General features: G+C 53.6%; 7 protein-coding genes across 7 annotated transcripts; 5 read left to right on the top strand and 2 right to left on the bottom strand.

The window, feature by feature from the left end:
• Positions 1-1,265: 1,265 nt before the first annotated feature.
• Positions 1,266-1,910, bottom strand: PpBr36_09076 (uncharacterized protein; the record flags this gene model as incomplete). Its single annotated transcript, XM_029896199.1, has 2 exons — positions 1,266-1,279; positions 1,331-1,910. The coding sequence occupies 2 exons, from the start codon at positions 1,908-1,910 to the stop codon at positions 1,266-1,268; spliced, it is 594 nt and encodes a 197-aa protein (XP_029747736.1).
• Positions 1,911-3,177: 1,267 nt separating this feature from the next.
• Positions 3,178-3,886, top strand: PpBr36_09075 (uncharacterized protein; the record flags this gene model as incomplete). Its single annotated transcript, XM_029896198.1, has 2 exons — positions 3,178-3,542; positions 3,604-3,886. The coding sequence occupies 2 exons, from the start codon at positions 3,178-3,180 to the stop codon at positions 3,884-3,886; spliced, it is 648 nt and encodes a 215-aa protein (XP_029747735.1).
• A 934-nt stretch (positions 3,887-4,820) lies between these two features.
• PpBr36_09074 (uncharacterized protein) lies at positions 4,821-6,868 on the top strand (the record flags this gene model as incomplete). Its single annotated transcript, XM_029896197.1, has 2 exons — positions 4,821-5,314; positions 5,440-6,868. 2 exons carry the CDS (start codon positions 4,821-4,823, stop codon positions 6,866-6,868), a joined length of 1,923 nt encoding a protein of 640 aa, XP_029747734.1.
• A 2,629-nt stretch (positions 6,869-9,497) lies between these two features.
• PpBr36_09072 (uncharacterized protein) lies at positions 9,498-10,076 on the top strand (the record flags this gene model as incomplete). The annotated part of the gene is made up of 1 exon (XM_029896196.1): positions 9,498-10,076. The coding sequence occupies one exon, from the start codon at positions 9,498-9,500 to the stop codon at positions 10,074-10,076; it is 579 nt and encodes a 192-aa protein (XP_029747740.1).
• Positions 10,077-11,117: 1,041 nt separating this feature from the next.
• On the top strand, positions 11,118-15,936 carry PpBr36_09071 (uncharacterized protein; the record flags this gene model as incomplete). The annotated part of the gene is made up of 3 exons (XM_029896195.1): positions 11,118-12,437; positions 12,517-13,536; positions 15,130-15,936. The coding sequence occupies 3 exons, from the start codon at positions 11,118-11,120 to the stop codon at positions 15,934-15,936; spliced, it is 3,147 nt and encodes a 1,048-aa protein (XP_029747739.1).
• Positions 15,937-17,087: 1,151 nt separating this feature from the next.
• On the top strand, positions 17,088-18,752 carry PpBr36_09070 (uncharacterized protein; the record flags this gene model as incomplete). Its single annotated transcript, XM_029896194.1, has 1 exon — positions 17,088-18,752. The coding sequence occupies one exon, from the start codon at positions 17,088-17,090 to the stop codon at positions 18,750-18,752; it is 1,665 nt and encodes a 554-aa protein (XP_029747738.1).
• A 641-nt stretch (positions 18,753-19,393) lies between these two features.
• On the bottom strand, positions 19,394-21,341 carry PpBr36_09069 (uncharacterized protein; the record flags this gene model as incomplete). Its single annotated transcript, XM_029896193.1, has 4 exons — positions 19,394-20,070; positions 20,191-20,799; positions 20,874-21,017; positions 21,137-21,341. The coding sequence occupies 4 exons, from the start codon at positions 21,339-21,341 to the stop codon at positions 19,394-19,396; spliced, it is 1,635 nt and encodes a 544-aa protein (XP_029747173.1).
• Between the last annotated feature and the right edge of the window lie 780 nt (positions 21,342-22,121).

Raw genomic sequence — 22,121 nt, 5'->3', positions numbered from 1 at the left:
GTACTGTAAGAGGTTTCCGTTCTCGTTCATCGTAGAAATAACCCATACTTTTTGGTATTATACTTTCGTGATTTGGTTTTCGGTTAAAGGCGTCGGCCTGACCATTTTCAATTTTTTTGATAAATAATTTTAAAATAAAATTTTAATAGAAGTTTTGCCTATCTAATTCATCGTTCATCTAATATTCTATTAATAATAGAATTAGTCAGGGTTTTATAATCCGTATAAATAAGTGTTTCGTATTTAATTCCGGATCATTGTAATTTCCATTTTTTAAATGTAAGAATAATAATTATACACTTTTCATCGTAAATTTGATAATTAAACTTTAATTTATATAATTTTGGTAAAACAAAAACGCAAAAATATAAATTTCCTTTTTCGTTTCGTTAATTAAATTATCTTTTCATCATATAATTAGATATGTCGGTTTCGATTTCAAAAAGTTTCGATGCATTTAATTCTTTGAAAATTGGTTTTCGTATTATTGCGTTTCGTAATTGTTCGAAAATCTGTTATATTTACTCCGCTTATTAAGATTTTCAACCTTTTTTTAGTTATATTGGTTAGCGGGGTGGCGATCGCGCCGTATTCTTTAATAAATCTTTCATAAAAATTTGCGAATCCTAAAAATGTTCGAACTTTTTTTACGTCTTGCGGTTAAAACTATTCCTTTGTTGTATGGACTTTTGAATTTTCCCTCATGGCTTTTCCAGGAGCGATAATGTATTTTGGGAAATTAATTTGTTCGCCGTAAAAATACTTTTTTTCGGGTTTGATGAGGAGTTCGGCGTTCTATAATATTTGTGAAATTATATAAACGTGTTGTTTATTATTTTCCAACATTTTGGAAAAAATAAAAATATCGTCCAGATAAATAACGACAAAAATGTTGAAACATTCCCTTAAAGCGTGGGTAATTACGGGTTGGAAACTTACTGGGCGTTAATAAAACCGAAGGGCATTACTAGGTACTCGTGATATCCTCGTCTAGTGCAAAATGCTGTTTTCCATTCTTCGCCTTCCTGTTCTGAATCAGCCGCATGGGGCGGCGTATATGGTCTGCCAGCCGTCCGATGCAGTGTTGAACACCCGTGTAGGGAGATGTTGAGTTTTTACTGATGTCGGCCTGCAGACTATGGTGTCGCCCTTTCTGTCTGAGAACTTCCATTTGGGTACCATGTCTGTGCCTGTATGCAAGAGAGCATATATCCATATGATCAAGGCCGGGGTCCTGAAAGACTTCCATCCATGCCCCGAGGTCTTTATCTACCTGTAGCTGTTAGTTAGTAGCACCGTGAATTAAGAGCAAAAAAGTAGTAGCTTTTACCTTTCCCGGCATCAACTTGAAGTTTTGAAATGCAAGAATTGATGTTGGACATGAGAAGTCTGACTTCCTCCTTGATCCGACTCCTTGCTGCTCCGACACAATCGGCCGTGAGCCTTCGAGTCAGCAGCTCCCTGGTAGCCCCCGGCTCACGTGAGAGACTCTGTCTGATAGTTCTCAGACTCGACTCCCGGAACAGCCTGACATTTGTAGATGCCTCCCCAGTGGCGTTGAGAGCAAACCAGAATATGTACTCGTTGGCCTGCTCCTCAACGGCAATGGCAGTGGTCGCCGGTCCGCCCTTGGCCAAGTCGTAGATGTATGCCAGGTCGTTGAGGAACCGACGCCGCTTGAACCTGGCGGACCCATCATCCTCGGACTTGATGTGCTCGCCCCGGGTCTGGCCAAGGGCAAAGAGGAGATTCATGGGCTCATAGAAGCGATGAAGGAGCTGGACTTGCTTGTCCATGCGTGGAGGTCCGACGGGGGAAGTGCTCGGGGAGGAAGAGGGGGGGCTATGCGACGTTTGCTGGGCTTTACGCCGACCAGCTTGAAACTTTTTGTTAGCCTTTGATCCGGCCATGATGAGTGTTGGTTAACGATGGAGAGAGTATTAGACACAATTGGAGTATACGCTTGACTTGTTTTACATCAACTTCGGGCTGTTCACAAGAGCGCCAATCCATGGTGGTTTATATACATGACAGGATCACCGCATCGAGGCCTTAGGCTTCGTCAAGAGGTACACATAAAATGCAGCACAGCCAGTCCCTGAATTGCTGTTCGTTTGGTACGCGAACTTTTTGTTGCTTGGTGATTACGATTACAATTTTGAGCACGGCAAGAGCAGACCAAGAGGCTCTGCAGTGCACATGGCCATAAATCTAGTCCAAGTGAGCGATGCAAAGTATCTTGACTTTCATTTTGGCAGTGAGCAAGCATATGAATTCATGTACCTACCTTGGGACATTGCGTGCTTCTCAACTGCATCAATTAATCAATCAAAACTAATCTTCCAGAACTACTAACAATGCATTTTGAACGGCCTTGGCTCCGCCATGCCTTGGTCCATGCTTGGTATGGTCGTTGTGTGCTCAAATGCGTACGGGGCCCGAATCCGCGGCCACCCCCTCACTTCGGGGAGGCTGAGCGGCAGCAAAGCCTAATCGCGCGCGCAAATGCGCGGGGGAAAGAGAGTAACTAAGCGGGCTCGCGTCATTGCCTGTCCTCTCTCTTTATCTTCCTAGCCAATGCAACGCGTCAGTCCCGTTTGGTAGAGGCCTACCATGCACACCCACCTGCCGCAGCTTAGACGCGTTGGCGCCCAATGAATAGTAGAAAAACAAAAGGCAGGGCGGGCAAGGCTGGATTTTTTTTGTAAGAGTCATACCCTGCCCGCAAACTGTAGGTCACTTTGGTTATTTGTGTATGCGCGGAGTGTTTTCCAAGTCGGTTCCAACGTTTTTGTGGCTGCGGCAGCTCAGCCTTTTTTTTTTTTCTGCGAGAACATTCCGCGGCCAACACCATCACATCCAAGAATCGATTGCTACAAAGGTGCTCAAGCACAAAAGTCTCTCGATACCATGCGAACCACGGAATATCATGGAACTTTCCAAGACCAGTCCGCGGCTGCCTGATGGCTGCCTTTTTTTTTTGGATAAGTTGATGAATGATGTACATAGATTTCGAGATGGACTGTGACGCCAACCCGTCGATTAACACCCTTCTCTGTCTTGACTATAAATAATCCTATGTGGCAAACATCTACGTTCCATCCTTAGGCATGACTTTACCAAGCCACCTCCTCTGATTGACCAATTTATCCCATCACCTGCCGCAGTTATATTCAAATGTCATACACCGACAGACACTACGATGACAGCTCTGGCACTCAGGACTCCAATACTGAGTGGTACGGGGAATATTATTACAACTCACAACAAGATTCAGTGCAGTACCAGACTTCTCCCCAGAGTGACATGCAAGCCACCATAAACGCCAACGATCAGGCTCTTTATAGCGCTGGTCCGCAGCAATCTGCTGAGGCCAGCCTTGAAGATAATCCATGGCCCCGTTGCCATGGCTCTTTCGTGGAGAATGAACTCGAGTCCCTCGACGGCCTGCATCGGCGCCATGACAGGAAGTTTTACTGCCAAGACACCCGGACCGGAAACCCCGACTGCACCGAATCATTCGACTCTAGGTCGCTTCTCAAGTATGCCCTCCCCTCCCTCGTCTCCGCAAAAGCCCCGACTTCCCACTGCTCCAAATAACAGCCCAAAACTCCCTTCTTCTGACGCTCTTTTGCACGCGCACAGGAAACACCTCAGGAGCCACGTCAGGCCCGTCGTCTGCCCGTTCCGGTTCTGCCCCATCACCGCTATGTGCTACCACCAGACGGCGGAGCAGCGCGACATGAAGCGTCACGTCAGGTCCAACCACCGAGAATGGGCAAAGATGCACGGGCTCGCGGGTCCTGATTTCGTTTGTGAGCATTGTGCAATGCACTTCACGCGAGAAGACAACTTGGTTAGGCACGTTCGGAGTCAGCACGGGTAGATATGGTGTAGGGATGTTTTGAGCATCTGCGATGCTTTTTTTTTTTTTTTTTTTTTTTTTTTTTTTTTTTTTTTTTTCTGTATTCGAGTTTTTGAACCCTGGTTTAGGCAGTTTCACGGGAGCCCATTGTATCTTATATTGCTGTTGGTATCAAGCGTTTGGCTCTGAGTTTGTCAGTTTTTATCATTATTCTCCGTCCGGTCGGCCCACTATAATGACTATATGCCGTGATATGCTGTAAGCTGGTCTACATAACTCCATTGTTCTTGCATCGTTCCCTCTACTGCTGACCCTTGCCTTGATTGTTCTCGGTGATGGGATGCAAAGGAAAACCGCCACAAACTAGAGCTTAAATTCAAGCCCAGGCAATCAGACATATACCGTACATACACACTTAACCGTCTTGGCGGGCGGAGAATTCGGCTGCTTCCATCCCATCCCGCCCCCAGACGGAGGATGGGGCTGCGTGATTGGGTTGACTGAATTCGGAAAATATCCGTCCGCATCGGGACCAAAATCCTCATTTTACGTTTATAAAATCAAAGATATACATTCATCTGGCCAAACTCAAGGAGCCTATTGGTTGCCCAAAAAACAGCAACCCATGGAAAAGCTAAATACCGGATACATGACTCGCAAGTGATCTCGCAACGATGCGGCTGCGGGTGGGAGGGTCTTGAGTAGCCAGTTGCCGAATAGTATGCCGGCAGGTCTTGAGCTGCAGACTCTACGGTAGAGGGAATTTCAGAAAGTATATTTACCGACAGTTGGGTTGCTACCCTTGTCCTGTCGTCCTTTGACCTAGCGGGCGCAAATCTTCTTTTTTTTCATCCCAGAGTGTCCAATCGGCCAAAGAGGTCACCAAGGTGAACCAGCAACAAAAAAAAAAGTATAATTTTTTGTTCCTGGTCACCTGCATCCGATCGGAAAAAAAATGCTACCCATCACAGGCTACAAGACCCTGTTCCAGGGTATCTCGACCCTGTCGCTCCTAACCCTGGCCGCAACGCAGGCCTCGGCCCCAGCCTACGACTACGTGGTCGTGGGCAGCGGACCCGGCGGCGGCGTGCTGGCCACGAACCTGGCCAAGGCGGGCTACTCTGTGTTCCTGCTGGAGGCGGGCGACGCCAGCGCGAGCGGCGCATTCGGGGCCTACTCGCCGGCCGTGACGTGGGACTTTTTCGTCCGCCACTACCCGGAGGGCGACGCGCGCAACGAGCAGTACAGCCACCTGACCTGGAGGACGCCCGAGGGCAAGTACTGGGTCGGCCGGACCGGGGCGCCGGCGGGCTCCCAGCTGCTGGGCGTGTACTACCCGCGCGGCGCGACGCTGGGCGGCAGCAGCATGACCAACGCCATGTGCGCGTGGCTGCCGAGCGATGGCGACTGGGACTATCACGCCAACGTCACGGGAGACGACTCTTGGAGGTGAGGGACGGCTGCTGGGAGGGGAGGTAAGGGGGGGAGAAAGGAAGAAATATATATATATATATATATATATATATATATATCATAAGATATGGTTGCTAACTTGACCCCCAACGCAAACCCAGGGCCGACAACATGCGCAAGGTATTTGAAAGGATCGAAAAGAACAACTACCTGACGCGCGACACGCCGGGCCACGGCTTCGACGGCTTCTTCCAGACGCACATGGCAGCCAAGCAGCAGGCGCGCCTCGGACCGCTGGTGGGCAACCGAGTCATGGACGTGTACGCGCGGAACCTCAACCTGACGCGGAACATGACGGACCTGCTGACCCGCGACCCCAACGAGCTCGCCGCGGACCGGGACCAGACCCAGAGCATCTACGGGCTCGTCAACCACCAGTACCCCAACGGGTCCCGGTACAGCTCGCGCGACTACATCCAGGAGGAGGCGCGCAGGCCCGGCTCGAACCTGACCGTGTCCCTCAAGTCGCTTGCTACCAGGGTGCTGTTCGACACGGCGGGGAGCAGCTGCGGCGGCGGCGGGGGCGAGGGCGACAACAACAACAACAACAACAACAACAACAAAAAGCCGCGCGCCGTGGGCGTCGAGTATCTCGAGGGCGCGTCGCTGTACGGCGCCGACTTTCGGCACGCGGCGGGCGGCGGCGGCAACAGCACCGGAACCAAAAAGACCGTCATGGCCAGGCGCGAGGTGATCGTGTCCGGGGGCGCCTTCAACTCGCCGCAGGTGCTCATGCTCAGCGGCGTCGGGCCGCGGGAGCACCTCGAGTCGTTCAACATCAGCGTCGTGGCCGACGTGCCGGGCGTGGGGCAGAACCTCATGGACAACCAGGAGATGCCGATCGTGGGCTCGGGCAGCGCGGGCAACGGGACGGCGGGCGTGGCCATGGTCAAGACCAAGCACGCGGCCCACGGAGAGCGGGACATGTTCCTCATGGGCGGGGCCGGCTTCCTCTTCCGCGGCTTTTGGCCGTCCGAGAACAGGGTCGGCGACCTGCCGCCCGAGCCCGCCAACGTCTACGGCGTCAGCATGGTCAAGGGGAGCTCCGTGAACAACAAGGGCTGGGTGAGGCTGCGCAGCGCGGACCCGCGGGAGCCGCCCGAGATCAACCTCAACCACTTCGCCGAGGGCTCGGAGCCGGACATGGAGGCCATGAAGGACACCATCGCCTGGGTCCGGACGGTATACAAACGCATCGGCATCACCACCATCGAGCCGCCGTGTCCCGCCGGCGCCGACGAGCAGGGATACTGCGGCGAGAGCGACGAGGCGTGGATCCACAAGCAGACCTTTGGGCACCACCCGACCAGCACCAACCGGATCGGCGCCCAGGATGACGCCTTGGCGGTGCTCGATTCCAAGTTTCGCGTGCGGGGAGTTGCCGGCTTGAGGGTGGTCGACGCCAGTGCCTTTGCTCGGATTCCCGGCGTGTTCCCTGTGCTGTCTACATTCATGATCAGTGAGAAGGCGTCGGGTGAGATGATTGAGGAGCTCAAAGCCGGAGAGGCTATCGAGGAGTGCGTCGTGTGAGATGCCCTGGGAATTCGGGCTTAAACCCACTTTTGTCTACCCGAGTCTTTTTTTGTCGGGTTGATGTACTTGACCAGTTGAATCGACGAAACTTGAGGCATGGTCATTTTATCAGCGAGAATGCTTGCTGTGCCGAAAAAAAGGGCCTTTCAGAATCAGCTTTCAACATAGTATCGGGAATCCCACGGCAAAATGGGTCGTTAGCGTCATGACCACAAAGCCGTTGCATGTCGTCTTGGGAATGCAGTGGTTTTAGCTTTTTAATATCACACCATCAGCCAAGAAACCGCATTTTGTCTTTCCTCAGTCATACTCGTATTTCACCCCCTTTGTTGCACTCAAATTACTGCTGTCAGTTGGCTATAAACCATGCGTCTGTAATTCTCAATCTCGATACTGTTGAAGAAAATTGGAATTTGCGACTGCGCCCAAACGCCCTGGATTTGTGCTAACCACTGCTGAGCCATCAACTGCAAGGGCCATGACGGATATCTTCACGGTGATGGCAGCGCCAAAAAAGTGACGCAAACCGCCAGAGATGGGGTTACAGCGAGAGAAGGAAAAGGTTTAAAAAGTGGAACAATCAAGATCTCGCCCACACATCGCCCGAAGGGTACCCTCCCTAGCTTAGCCGGAATGCCATTAAAAGAAAGTATTTTGCTCATGCTAACGCGTCAGGCAACAAAAACAGTCCATAAAACTCAAAAGTCAACGAACAGGAGGGGATAGGTTACAGGCGGGGATATGTTCACTTTCAGGCTCCTCAGCGTTGATCAGGTCCTTGCGACGACTACCCGGCTGGCAGCTCTGATTCAGGATTGAGCATCCCCAGCGAGGAACCGAGCGGTAGGACTAGCAGTGAGGTCGGCGGCAGCCCTCCCGCTGCCACGGGGAGCAGGCAGTCCCAAGTGCATGGCAGCCCACCAAAGACTCCGCCTAACCGGCCGAGCGGCAGCGACGCCCGAGTCAGGCTCTTCGCCGTTGACGCCAGCCTCCCAGACCTGTTCAAACGCCCCCTACCAGGCCGCTGATGGGAAATGATATGCGGAGGACAGCCGTGGCAACTGTTGGGGAATAGAACATGGTGAACAAAAAAAAACGAGCCCAAGACTCCCCAAGGCTTCAAAACCCCTAAGAAACTTTCAGAAGAAATACGGTAACCAAATCTCGAAAAAAAAAAAAAAAAAAAAAAAAAAAAAAGAGCAATCCCGACACGTGATTCAATCGCTGATGATCCCGCACCGGTCGTACGACTGACTGGCTATACTGTATGATTTTGATTGACATGATTGTAACCTGTTTGTTTGATTTCTCATGAACTTTATGAAAGTGTTGGTTTTCTACTGTGTGGACGAAGAATAGTATTACACGAGCAAAATTAAATCGCATACACCTCTTGGGCTCGAAAAAAGGGGCTAAATGTGGCAACGTCTTCGTACCACGGTAAATCTTTCACCTTGTTGGGCAAACCCAACCGAAAGCAAAAGAACCGATGATGGTCGCTCGGATACGAGATTTGGGCCACGAGGGTAGCTACAAATCACGTGGATTACAGACAAACAGTCAGTGCCTGACAGCATCGAAAGAGGAAACCAGCTTGCCAGATCCACACGCTGACGTGGAAGGGGATATAATAAAGTGCAGCCGCGTTCGCTCTGTACTATATACCCCAGTAGAAGCAGCAACATGTGGAGCACGTTGGTTGCACTGGGTTGGTTATTCTGGGGGGATCTTGCATGTAGAGCTTGGCAGCGGCCGCCCGTCCCAATTTCGAACAAATTGGGTTTGCTGGGCTGTGCTACCTCGCCCCACCGATACCTGTAGAAATTCAAGCGTAACAAGTCTTGGGAGGGACATGTCGGCAAAACGAACATGCACCACATGGGTAGAGCCGATTGACACAGGCGCATTAGTTCGTTCAATGTTGTAAACTGCCATCAAGCCGCAGCATCCGACGGCAGTTTTCATGCAGAAAAAAAAAAAAAAAAAAAAAAAAAAACGTCGTGTTTCTCGGTCTAACAGTCACTCAGCCACACTAAGGGCTTGTTAGTTACCTGCATAGCTACTTAGCTGTACCGCGTGCAGCCCCGCCCCACCCAGCCCAGTGGCAAGAAAAGTCCCTCAGTCCCCTTTTAGGGCCCCTCAGTGACTTCTGGGAATAGCGGTCCCCGACGATCTGAACGCAACGTTGTCCGGCGGGCCCGGGGGCATTTGACAAGCCGTGATTGGCGCCACCTTGACGTCTGCTCTCCGCAGCCCGAACCTGCAGGGCCTCGTATTGCCCGCAAACATGATGTCAGTTTGTCTCCGCTCGTCTCCTTGCAGGCATTCTAGCCGATGCGATCCCATTCATCATTGCGAGTGGCATACTAGGTTCTATAGGGGTTTCTCCGGCAGTGCAAAGGACAGAGAATTGGATATTTAAGAGATGGCATCTCTTCCAGATTGACCAAGACTTAATCCTGTCATCTTCATCCCATCGATCAACCTGGTTCATCCGATCTAATAATCATCTCAACCCTCTCTCTCGCTTGACCAACACTTTCGCTTGACAAACACACTCTACAACCAACCACCACCATCCATCTAATAAATTTAATACTACAAAAAAACACCAACAAACGCCAAAATGCAGTTCACCGTCGCAGCCGTCGTCTCTTTCCTGGCTGCCACTGCCGCCGCCCTCCCTGCCTCCACCAACTCCACCAACTCCAGCTCCATCCCAGACGGCACCACGTTCAACCTCCTCTCGCTTCGCTCTGCCTCCCCTGTGCACTTTTCCTACTTCCAGGCCGCTCAGCGCGGCCTGCGCGTCAAGCTTTCCGAGCAGGGCGCCAACTGCACCGGCGGTGACGAGGTCTCCAACACCCGGGCCACCTTCTACATCAAGGACCAGGGCCTGTACCTGTACGGCCCCGAGGGCGGCGAGACCCAGCAGCTCTTCACCGATCTGTCGGGCATGGGCCAGGGCGTGATCCAGTACACCACGGGCAACCAGGGCCTGCCGCGCTACGCCCAGCGCGGTCCCTTCACCATCGACGCCGACGGCAACCTCCGCGTCGCCGGCTACGGCTTCGTCGCCTGCCCCAGCTTCGGCGAGTCTTACAGCATCCGCGCCGGCGACGGCGGTAGCGCCGACTGCCTCGGCATCTCGGCTCGCGTCGTCCCCATCGCCAACCCTGGTGCTTGCGTCTACACCCAGGAGTAAAATGGTAAATGGAGGAGTGGGTTCTGTTTGGAACGAAGGATTAAGGATGGTTCATGTTTGGATAGTTCCTTGCATCATGGAATATCGGGTCATTAAAAAAAAAAAAAAGCTGCATTTTATAATCAAGCGGTTTAGAATGGTCGGTCATTCATAGAGGCCATTTTATGTGTACATATAAATTAACGGAATGAAAAAAAAAAAAAAAAAACAAGTGTCTACGCACCTCGACTGCAAAAAGTTGCATGCATGATCGGCAGGGTCTGGGAATGATGTGTTTGTAGATCACGACAAAATGGTAAGCAGTAGTTTGATGGGCCCCTTGCTTTTGTTTCATGCATTTTTCCGGGATGGGTTTATAGACATTCTCCCCAACTGTGTTACACCCCATCTAGAATTAACCCCTTTACCCGCTTAAATCCAACTACCTAACCTGCATCAAGAGATCGGCTCGACCAAACAGACTAACACGCACCAGACCGACCTTGCGCCTCTGTTATGTTGGCTTCGCTCTCTGTATCCAAAGTGCGGGGGTGCATCTCTTCAAATGCCATTTTCCACCACCCGCGTTTCTTTTGCGCGCAAACCCCGTAAGGCTCCAATGCGACAAGCAAATTTTCGTCATGCGCCTCATGGCAGCCCATCAATGCTCTGCAGTGGCGTTTGGTTTGTTTGTTTGTTTTTTTTTTTTTTTTTTTCTACCAGATTTGATCCGACCTTGAGCTTAGGCCGCGGGAGGCCGTTCAGCCGCACCGCGGTCCAGTCACAGGCAAAACTTGTCAACTTGTGCCCTTTCAGCTCTTGGGCGCAGATTCAGCTGGAAGAGCAAAAAAAAAATAATGAGGGGGTTTGTCAAAGAATCCCCAAGACACCACGGGGTATAGTCGGTTCGTTTGTTTCCCAAACGTCTCTCAAGGCGGGGATTGTTAGGGAAAAAAGGCTGCACACAAACAAGGTGATATCGCGTCTAGCAACGCTTCTTTTTATTTCCCACCCCAACTCGGGCTCGCCACTACCAAATCCCGTTAACTCACAGCCAAGAACATGTCTTCTATACTGCGGGGGATCAAGGAGCTGCGCGACATGCGCAAGGAGCTCAAGCAGAGCATAGCAGACGGGACCTTTGGCCGCTTCTCGGACGACGACGACGACGACGACAGCGTGACGGTCCCGACGGCGGAGGACCTCCGAACCGAGCCCAGCAGCAACCCGTTCATCCAGCTCGTCATGCCAGGCTACGAGCGCACGCTCCGCGAGGCGCCGCACGACTGGACGACGGACCCGCTGATAACCTCGCGCGGCCCGGTGGCGTACGAACCGCTGAGCGCGGCGGACTGCCAGATCCGGGTGTTGACGGTCCTGCCGGCGGCGGAGAGCGGCGGGGCCGGCGACGCGAGCGCCCCGATCCGCTGCGAGCTCGAGACGGTCAGCCTGCTGGCGCCGGCGGTCGAGGGCTACACGGCACTGAGCTACATGTGGGGCGGCGGGGGCGAGGGCGGCGAGCGCAGGACGGTGGCGGTGGACGGGCGGCTGTTCCATGCGACGCCGAACCTGCACGCGGCGCTGCGGGAGCTGCGGGCCCGCGGCCACCGGAGGCTGTGGATCGACGCCGTCTGCATCAACCAGGCGGACCGCGAGGAGCGCTCGCAGCAGGTGCTGCAGATGCGCTCCATCTACGCCCGCGCCGCCAAGACGCTCGTCTGGCTCGGGCCCGAGTCCGCCACCAGCAACCTGGCCATGCATCTGCTCAACGTGCTGTCCGCGCCGCCGGGGGACTTTGGCACGGGCCAGAAGAGGTCCTACAGGGAGGCTGTCAAGGGGAGGTATCTGCCCGAAGTGAGAGAGGTTGGCGGCGATGATGGGCGGCAGGGACAGCGGCAGCAGCAGGAGCAGCAGAAGCAGCAGAAGCAGCAGACGACAAAGACTGGTTCTCCCGGCAACGGCCTGGACCAAGGCCTATACGCCGACGCGTGGCTGGCCTTTGACGAGCTGTTTGACCGCGAGTACTGGCGGCGCATGTGGATCATTCAGGAGATCACCGTGTCTCGGGACATTGACATCATGTGCGGGTTCGAGACCATCAGCTGGAAGAAGCTGGAGGTGGCGTTCTGGGGAGGGCCGGACAAGGGGCTGAATCCAATGTTCGACCCGACGGTTGGCGTCGACTTCAGCCGCCCCCCGAGACGCACGGGGGAGATGTTTGACTTTTGGGGCTGGAGAAAAGCCATCGCGGGCGGCCAGCCCAAGACGCTGCTGAAGGCCATGTTGGACTGTCGATCCTCCAAGGCTACGGATCCGAGAGACCACATCTACGCGCTGCTGGGAATCACCATGGACGGGTCTATTTTGGTGCCGGTTCCGAATGTGAGTATTTTTTTTTTTTTTTGTTTTTGTTTTTTTTTTTATTGCAGAGAGCTAGCTGACCTCACAACCTCACGACCAGTACGCACTCCCCGTCGCAGATGTATTTACCTCTTTAGCGACGAGCATGATCGAGACCAGCGGCAATATTGACCTGATATGTCTGCAACCGCGCTCAGGAAACAAGAAAACACCCGGACTCCCCTCGTGGGTGCCCGACTGGGCCGACCTCGCCGACGTCGACCGGCCGTATGCGCACAAGATGGCGCTGCAGGCGGGAAACAAACTGCACGACCCCAACATCCAGCTCTTCAACACCATCTCCGAAGGCGGGTACAGAAGCCTGGTCAGGAACGGCATGCTCTCGTGCTCGGGCAGGCTGTACGACGTGATAGACGGGCTCTCGGGCACGCTCGGGGCGGACGGCAAGCCCGTGGACGGCGGGGAGGCGGGGATGGTGCAGCCCGACAACCCGACGACGTGCTACCCGGGCGTGCTCGCCACGGCCGAGGCCATCCAGCAATCGCTGCACCAGCTGCTGGACTGGACGCGCGAGGTGGCGGGCCGCGACCGTGCCGACGTGCTCAGCAGCTGCTGGCTCGGGGACCGGGGGCTCCCGCTGCTCGAGGCGAAGCACAGGGCGCTGGGCCGCTGGCTCGAGGCGAACCGCGACTTCGTCGTCGGCAGCGTCGAGCTGGGCCGCTGGCTGGACATGCACCACGGCGGCTACAAGGGCCTGATCAACCGCGTGCGCACGCAGTCGCGGACGGCGGCCCAGCAGCTGCTGTTCGAGGAGCGGGCCGACCGCTGGATGGCCGAGGCCGAAGCCGTCCTCAAGTCCGGCATGAGGCTGATGACCACGGCCAGGGGCCGCGTGGGGATGGCTCACCCGCAGGCGAGAAAGGGGGACCACGTCTGCTTGATGGAGGGCATGGACACCTTTGTGATCCTCAGGCCGTACGCTGGCACGGCCGAGGATAAGGCAAACAGGGACGCGGTGGAGCGCGAGCTAAAGTCGCAGAGGTTCGTGAATGGGCTGACGGCCGAGACGAGATTCTCAGAAGGGTATCAGGTCGTGGGGGAGGCCTACGTCAAGACGCTGGTGGATAAAAAGACGGGGGTCGAGGACTACTCGGCCTGCACTTTTTTTACTTTTTTTATCCATTGAAGAAAAGCCCCCTTGTTCCATGGGCAGGGGGGGCGGGAGGCGGGAGTCTGTGCAAGATAGTATTTTGTATGTATGCATGTTTAAGGGAGGAGGCGGGAGTTTTGTACAAGATGGTATTTTGTATGCTTGTTCAGGGGAGGGAAAAGTCAGCTACGTCATGAATAAAAAAAAAAATTAACAACAAGCTCCTTGCCGTCTATCGACTGCAGATCTGCCGAGGGCGAATCCGGGCAGATCACATTGCTAGGAAGATGGCTGCAGCTACGTGAGTCGGGCTTTATCTCCACCTCGATGGGTAGTTGGAGGCTCCGGGACCTACAGGCGAATAATAAATTAAATAAAACATGACAGTTTACAAAAATAAAGAGGCAAACTGCATTATTATAGCAAAGGAACGCATGACATGTGGTGCTAGTCCAAGTCTAGTCTAGACTCTTTTGCGTATGTTGTATATTTGCCAAACTCCAATTCCACGAAACAAAAATGCAAATAAAGTCTTTGCCCCCTCCAAGAAAATCAAAATCAAGCTTTTTTTCCTTCTTTCTCGGGAGCAAGGTGGGTTTCACTCAAAGTGGTCACAGCCTCGCCTCCCTGTCGAAGGCATTGTCCAGTTTGCTCGCTCCACGGCCTTCATTCAAGCAACTTTAGGGGATGGGGAGGGTTCATGCTATTCTCGGGGCGGCGGGTCCCGGCCGAAACAGATACACGAGTCGGGGCGATGGGGCACGGCAAGCAAACGGGTAGCCGGGGTTGGGGTTTGGGTTGAGCAACAAGGCAAAAACAAAAAAAAAAAACCTTGATTGGCAAAAGCCCTGCTTCGCGCCCCAGCGACAAGCCGACGGGCCTACGTAGGATTATCCCTTCTGAGAGATTGCGGAGGCCTATCCCCGGCCGCTGGATGAGTTGCCGCTCGTCGATCTTGCTTCTCCACCAGTTCAATGCGCCAAGCTGAGGTTTTTGCTCGCTGCTAATACCCCCTACAGTAGCGTAGAAGCTTGCAGCGCATCCCCGGGGTCTGGAATTTTGGATTTGGTCTTGTTGCACTACGTAGTAGGGGAGTTGGTTGCACCGCGGTTAGGTGTTGCATGCGTTGACTATGCGACCCCCTATATCCATCCAAAAGAAGCTTTCATGAGCCCACTAATCTTGATACCAGAACGGATGCAGCAGTATACCTGCATTCCGAAATAGAAACTCAACCGTGAAGATGCTGTCTCTGGCTGCAGACGATCTTTGGGACCTTGACCCGGTTTGGATGCTTGATATGGCAAGCGAGCAAAGATAAAAGAAGGGCGTTGTCCGCCCTTTGTCCATCTGTTCTGCTTCTTTCTCACCACCACCTCCTCTTTGGTCTCTTTTTCCTTTTTCCTATCTTTTCCTTTTTTTTCCTTGTTCCCTTTGTCATCATTTTTTCTCTTTTTTTTCCCTTTTTTTTTTTTTCTCCTTTCGATTTGCTGTCGTTACCAAGTCGTTTTCATTGTCTTTTGTTTCTCATCTTATAACCCCTCTCACACACAAACCGCCAAGATGAGGTTCGAGACTCTGATCGTCAGCTTCCTGGCCTCGGCCACTCTGGCCGTCCCCGCAAACGGAGACGGAGCCAACGCGGCCCTGCAGGCCCGGAACCCGGTCCTCGGGATCGGTCCGGTCCCCGCCCAGTTTGATAAGCGCCAGAAGCGGGACATCAAGGACAAGATCGAGGAGGGCAAGAAGAAGTTCGAGGACCTAAAGAAGCACCTGCCCAAGCCCCCCAAATCCAACTCTACCAAGCCGGGCAAGCCGGGCAAGGCCGAGGTCAAGCGCGCCGCGTCGGCGGAGCTCTTTAGCGATCCCCAGGACGCCGTGGTCAAGAAGGCCGGGTCCGAGGGGGATGACGACGGCACCAAGAAGAGCAACGACGGCAAGAAGAGCAAAGACGGCAAGAAGAAGCATCTGCCGGGCGGCAAGAACAACACCAAGCCCGGCAAGCCTCCCAAGAAGAGCGATCCCAACAAGGACGGCAAGCCCAAGCGCAGCGTGAACCTGCAGGAGCGCGACTCCATGGACGCCGCTGCAGATGAGAAGCCCGGCAAGGACTCCGAGTCCGGGAAGGGCTGCGGCAAGGACAACAAGGGTGGCAAGGACAACAAGGGTGGCAACCAGAAGCGCAGCTGGATTGCCGAGTCCGGCAATGACTGTGGCAACGAGGGGCAGCCCGAGGACTCCAAGAAGTCCAAGGGTCCCAAGAAGCCCAAGGGCCCCGGCAAGGGAACCAACAGCACCAGCCCCAGGCGCAAGCCCTCCAAGCCCAAGGGCAAGCGCTCTCTGCCCATCAAGCTCCCCGCCATTTTCTAAGGTGCTGAGATATGCTCCATGGTTCTTGACGTCCGGGCGTGCATGTGCTGTTTTTTTTTTTCTGTGCCGGGCTGCTTCAAGTTGAATTTGTGAGCAGCGGACCCGATGCTGCAGGCAGATTTGCATCTATCTTCTCATGCAGCAAAGCTGCCTCCCTTTTTTTTTTTTTTTTTGCTCTGTGGCTTGCTTCTTTTTTGTTTTTGTTTTGCTTCCTTTTCTTTTTGCCTGTCCTGTCTTGTTTTCTTTTTGTCACTTGATTTCGTCTGTTTTGTTCTGGCCTGTCTGCATGGTCGGCGCTCTCTCCTGGTAGGGACTCTCTCAATAGGCCCTGGTGTTTGTCATTCTTCTTTTCCAGCAACTGGAATGCATGGGGGGTTTTTTTGTTTGCTTTGCCATGGCATGGGCTTCCGGTCCCCAACTGCTTTGTTGAAGTCAAAGCTGTTTTTACGATCTTCAACTCTAGGATACACACTCTTTTTACGATAGATTTATGTTCAAATTTGTTTTGGTCTTTCATCTTTATTTATGTTTTGCACTGTGAATCATCCTGGTTGAAAAGGAAATATTTCCTTGCTCGGTACCGGATTCGTTGAGTCAGTCTGATCTAAATTATGCATGAAGGATTGTGTCCAGAATCTTGGAAAGTGGGATATTAGATCAGACAGAGCCGCAACGGACAAAAGGTGTGTTGCCGGCGCCCGAGCAGACAGGGTCAACAGCAGCAGAGGATATGACATGTATGACCAGCAGGATATTACTATATCAAAGTTTATGATGTTGGCGTGCTTGCCATGTTTTCTACCTTGGCAGTGGCTCGTGTCATCGGCGAAATGGACCTGATCGGGAACTGATTAATGGCTCCTAAATTAATTCGAAATGCGTCGTTCGACCGAGTCAATTAAAGTTTTCACGGCATATTCAAATAAAACTCAATTTTACAGGCAATCGGCCTGCTCAGCCTGCAGATCAACAAACATTTATATTAAAAGGGGAGGGGGACATGCCTCTCTGATCTATCCCCCTTTAGGATTCTCAACGCTCTGTGACCCTCACCGCAACTGTAGTCATAGGCAAACAAAAAAAAAAAAAAAAAAAAAAAAAAAAAAAAAAAAAAAAAAAAAAAAAAAAAAAAAAAAAAAAAAAAAAAGAAAATGGCGCGCAGATTGTCATCCTTCGTCCTTGTGCTCGGGGGTCTCTTCCTGAGTGCCCTGCCTGCTTCGGCAGAAGCGGCGTCGGCTCAGGAACTGGCGTACCCCAAGCAGAAAGGGACCGGGTACGACTACACGGGGTTCGAGAGCAACCAGACGGCGCGGGCCCAGGCGGTGGTGGAGATGTTCCGGTACGCCTGGGAGGCCTACCACGTGCACGCGTTCCCGCACGACTCGCTGCGGCCGCTGTACGCCAACTACTCGGACGACCGCAACGGCTGGGGCGCGACGGCGGTGGACGGGCTCGACACGGCCATCATCATGGAGCAGACCGACATCGTCAACACCATCCTGGACTACATCCCCACCATCAACTTCACCAAGACCAACACGCCGAGGCCCTCAAAGGTCAGCCTGTTCGAGACCAACATCCGCTACCTGGGCGGCCTCCTGTCGGCATACGACCTGCTCAAGGGCCCGTTCAGGCACCTGCCGGTCAAGACCGAGAACGTCGAGGCGCTGCTCCGGCAGGCAAAGACGCTCGCGGACACGCTCAAGTTCGCATTCAACACCAAGACGGGGATCCCCGTGGGCCAGCTCTTCATCGAGAACCGGACGTTTGCCGACGACGGGAAGCTGGACAGCGGGGCGCAGTCCATCAGCCTGGCCGAGATGGGCACGCTCGTGCTGGAGTGGCAGCACCTGTCGGACCTCACGGGCGACGCGCAGTACGGGCAGCTGGCGCAAAAGGCCGAGGGCTACTTCCTCAAGCCGTCGGCCGAGGTGTGGCCGGGGCTCACGGGCGGGCTGTTCAACTGCGACACGGGCGAGATCCTAGACCGGTACGGCGGGTTCACGTCGGGCAACGACTCGGCGTACGAGTACCTGGTCAAGATGTACGTCTACGACCCGGACAGGTACGCCAGCTACGGCGAGCGCTTCACCAAGGCGGCCGACTCGGCCGTGGCCCACCTGCTCTCCCACCCTTCCTCGCGCCCGGACCTGACCATGGTGACGGCGTTTGCCGACACGCGCCAGGTCAACTACACCGAGTCCCTGGCCTGCTTCATCGGCGGCTCCTTCATCCTGGGCAGCACGGCGCTGAGGCGGCCCGACTGGCTGCAGCACGGGCTCGACTTTGCCGAGTACTGCGCCAACGGGTACCGGCAGACGGCCTCGGGCATCGGCCCCGCCCTCTACAGCTGGGACCTGCACACGCTCCGGACCAACGCCGCCGTCGCCAACCAGACCGGCTTCTACAACAAGGCCGGCTTCTACCTGCAGGACGGCTACACCATCGCCGGCCAGGCGCCCGAGGCCGTCGAGACCTGGTACTACGCCTACCAGTGGACCGGCGACCGGTACTGGCGCGACGTGGCCTGGGCCTCCACCCTGGCCCAGAACCGGACCATGCGCGTCCCCGGCGGCAAGGGCTTCGGCTACATCAGGAACGTCCTGCGCGAGGACGGCGGCGGCGTCATCGGCAGCATCATGCAGAGCTTCATGCTCGCCGAGACCCTCAAGTACCAGTACCTGATCCAGGCCGAGAAGAAGGGAGAGTGGGACGTCGGCGCCACCAGCAAGCCCGGCGCCGGCGACAACAAGAACTTTTACGTCTACAACACCGAGGCCCACCCGTTCAAGGTCACGGCCAAGACGCCGGTGTAGGGGGCGGGGTTTGCTTGATGTAGCTAGTTGGGGGGGGGTGCTGCGGGCTTGATCTAGGGCTGGCTTTGGTGTTTTTTTTTTTTTTTTTTTTTTTTTGTTTTTTTTTTTGTTTTTAATTTTTCTTTTTTTTAATTTTCGGTTTGCAAAAGGGTTTTTTTTGCTCCTTTCAAACTCCGTTTCACATCGGTTTTGGTGTTAGCGTTTGGTCTTGGCAACTGGCAGGAGTGTGCGTTTAAACATATACTCAATGTACGGATTGCATCATCATCACCCTGCTCCAATCATCTTATGTGGCGGAACCCAAACCACCATTTCTTATTTGCCAATTACGGAAAAAAAAATAAAAAACCAGCACCACCAGGGCGGAATGCGGGGATTCCTGGGCTTACGTTGCAGCATTTTAACCCACGATTCCTGTAAATAACCAACGCGTCTCGATTAGTACCAAATCCTGGGTTCCTTGACAACAAAATAGAAAAGAATAAAAATAAATAAAAATAAAAAAAAACAGTCCCATTGTTCGTAAAAGTACTAGTATTCAAAACGACTACCCAAACCCATTAACAACCCCTTTAAACGCCGCATAGGCCCCCGTCTCAAAAAAAAAAAAACAAGTCCTCCTCCCCCGCCATCGCACCATCTCAAATGGCCCTTTCCGAATCACGCACCCTGCCGTCACCGCTGGACATGCTGAGGATGTTTCCAGCCTCGTCGACCTCGATCCTGGTCTTTTGCGTGCTCGCCTTGCGCGGGTTGGGCGCCTCAAAGATGCTCCCGAGCTCCTCGAGCGTCTTGCCCGCCGTCTCGACGGCGAAGAAGTAGATGATGGCGATCTCGATCGAGATCCAGGCGATGTAGACGAGGTACAGCTTCCACTGGATGGCCTCCATGCCGACGGCGATGCCGTACGTGTTGACGATCATGGCGATGTTGAGGAACAGGAAGTTGATGCCCGAGCCCTTGGCGCGCGTCCTGTTGGTGAGGCACTCCATCGAGTACAGGGTCTGGAGCGGCGTGAAACCGGCGGCGAAAAAGATGCCGAAGAGGTAGATGGAGACGATGACGCCGTACGACAGGTTCGGGTTGTTCTTGACCTCGGCTGTGAAGGCCGTCAGCAGGACGTAGAAGAAGAGCGCGCCCGTCAGGCCAGCCAACATCATGAAGCGGCGGCCGACCCGGTCGAGCATGTAGGCTCCAAAGACGGAGGCGATGAGCCCAAAGAGCGGGTTGATGGCGTTGAGGAGCAGGCGGGTGTTGCCGTCGTTGATGCCGGCCTCCTTGACCATGGCAGGCATAAAGTAGGAAACGACGTTGTTACCTGTGGGACGAGGGGGTTTTTTTTTTTTTGTTTTGTTAGTTGTCGTAATTTCAATCGCTTCAACCTCGTGACCAATCTAGCCTCTCCCCATAAGTGAAGAAAAAGACAAAGAAAACATACCAGACCACTGTCCAAAAAAGGCCATCATGACAACCATGGAAAGACGGTAGCGAGCAGAGCGAGTGTTGACCAGCTCGCGGAAGTCCCACCAGGGGTTGTCGTCCCTCATGGCCTCCCTCTCCTCGACAATCTCGCGGTACTGAAGCTGCACAATGGCGCTGTCGGGGTTGCCGTCGCCGTGGTACTTTGCGAAGATGGCAAGGGCCTCCTCGGTGCGGTCCTGGGCGATCAGCCAACGGGGCGACTCGGGGAAGAAGAGGATCATGACCATGACGATGGACGGCAGGGCACACTGCAGGATGGTGGGGACGCGCCAGGCCCAGGCGTTGTTGAAGTTCAGGTTGGTGCCGTACGTGGTCCACCCGGCCAGGATGTTGCCGATCCACCAAAAGTTGTTGTACATGCCGGCCATGAATCCTCTGTACGCCGGGTGCGCGAGCTCAACTGTGTAGGCAGGGGCGGCGGCCGACGCGATCGAGGCACCCAGACCGAGGACGAAACGACCACCAATGAACATGCTTTGGGTGTTGGCGGCGCCCTGGATGGCAGTGCCGACGAGGACGATGACACAGCCGATAAAGATGCACCAGCGGCGTCCGTAGCCGTCAGCTGAACATTTTGGTCAGCAACTGTTCTGATATTTGTTTGCGAGAAAGGCCTGACACAAAAAGAAAAAAACGTACCGAGCAGAGGGCAGAAGGGGAAAGCGGCGATTTGACCAAGGTTGTATACAATAAAGACAATGCCGGCCGAAGAGCCAGCGGAGCTGAGGCCAAAGGTTTCCTGGTAGGTCTTCATGTCATTGATGGCGCCCATCAAACTACCATCTGTAGAAGAGTATCTGATTGTTAGATGTTGAACTTGAAATTGAGAAAGAAAAGAAAAAGAAAAAAAAAGGGAAAGGGAAAAGGGATCGCAAACAAACAAACAAACAAGCAAGACATACCGAAACCGTTCATGGTAGAGACCAAGTAACCGACCGACATGATGGCATACAACTTCAGCATGCCGGAAGACATCAGCTGTGGCGGCTCAGCAGCAATGGCAGCCGCCAGAGCGGCCGAGGTTGTGTTCATCTCCTTGGTCTTGCCGACGACCTCGGGCTTCTCGCCCATGTCGTCGTGGATGGTCATATCTTCCTTCTTGTCCATCTTGACGCTGTTGTTGTCTTTGGCTTCTGAGGCAGGCAGCCAGATGGTGTAGCAAAGCAGGCGAGTAAGAAGAGCGCGTAGAAGGAAGGGATCAGAGACCAGAGTCCGGTGAGGGAAGACGATCTCTTCTTCTATAAGCCAGACGACAGAGAAAGACCATCTCCACTCGACGTTTTCTCCGCTCCACACATGACCATAATTTCACCTTTTTTTTTTGACAGGAAAACAAACGAAATAGGCCTCGGCAGCCAAAACCCTCCCTGCGGTCTGGAACTGTCCTTTGCCGCTTACCGGGCAGGGAATCGTCGGCCTCGTGAGACAGGCTCGTTTGCGGGCCTGTTCACCCGTCGACTCGTGCGGGAGCGGATTTGCTAGCCGAAGCTGGCAGTCTGGGCCGTTGAATCGCGTGGCTTGAATGGAGGATTTGACGAAACTGTGGGGGATGGGGGAATGGAGACGTTGAAGCGGGGGAAAAGTGGTGACAGTGACAAGGAATCCAGAAATGCTGCAACGTAAACCCAGGAATCCCCGCACTCCGCCTTTTTGGAAATTTTCCAGGTAACAATTACGATGGTAGAAGATGGGGGAAGGATTTTTTTTTTCTTCTGCTTTTCTGGCTCGCGGAAAGCGCCGGCATTTGTTACTGTGAATCTGCAGTACTCTGTTAGCCACAAACATTTTGCCGAGTTTCCAACACAAATGGAAAATGTCTGCAAATAGGATGAACCACCCTGCATATGTCAAAGCTTTTTAAGTTTTAAATAGTACAGACTATTTCTT

The sequence above is a fragment of the Pyricularia pennisetigena genome, chromosome 5 (assembly GCF_004337985.1).
Source record: "Pyricularia pennisetigena strain Br36 chromosome 5, whole genome shotgun sequence".
Taxonomy (NCBI): domain Eukaryota; kingdom Fungi; phylum Ascomycota; class Sordariomycetes; order Magnaporthales; family Pyriculariaceae; genus Pyricularia; species Pyricularia pennisetigena.
The sequence above is the reverse complement of the archived record's forward strand: the minus strand, read 5'-3'. Positions and strand labels throughout refer to the sequence as shown.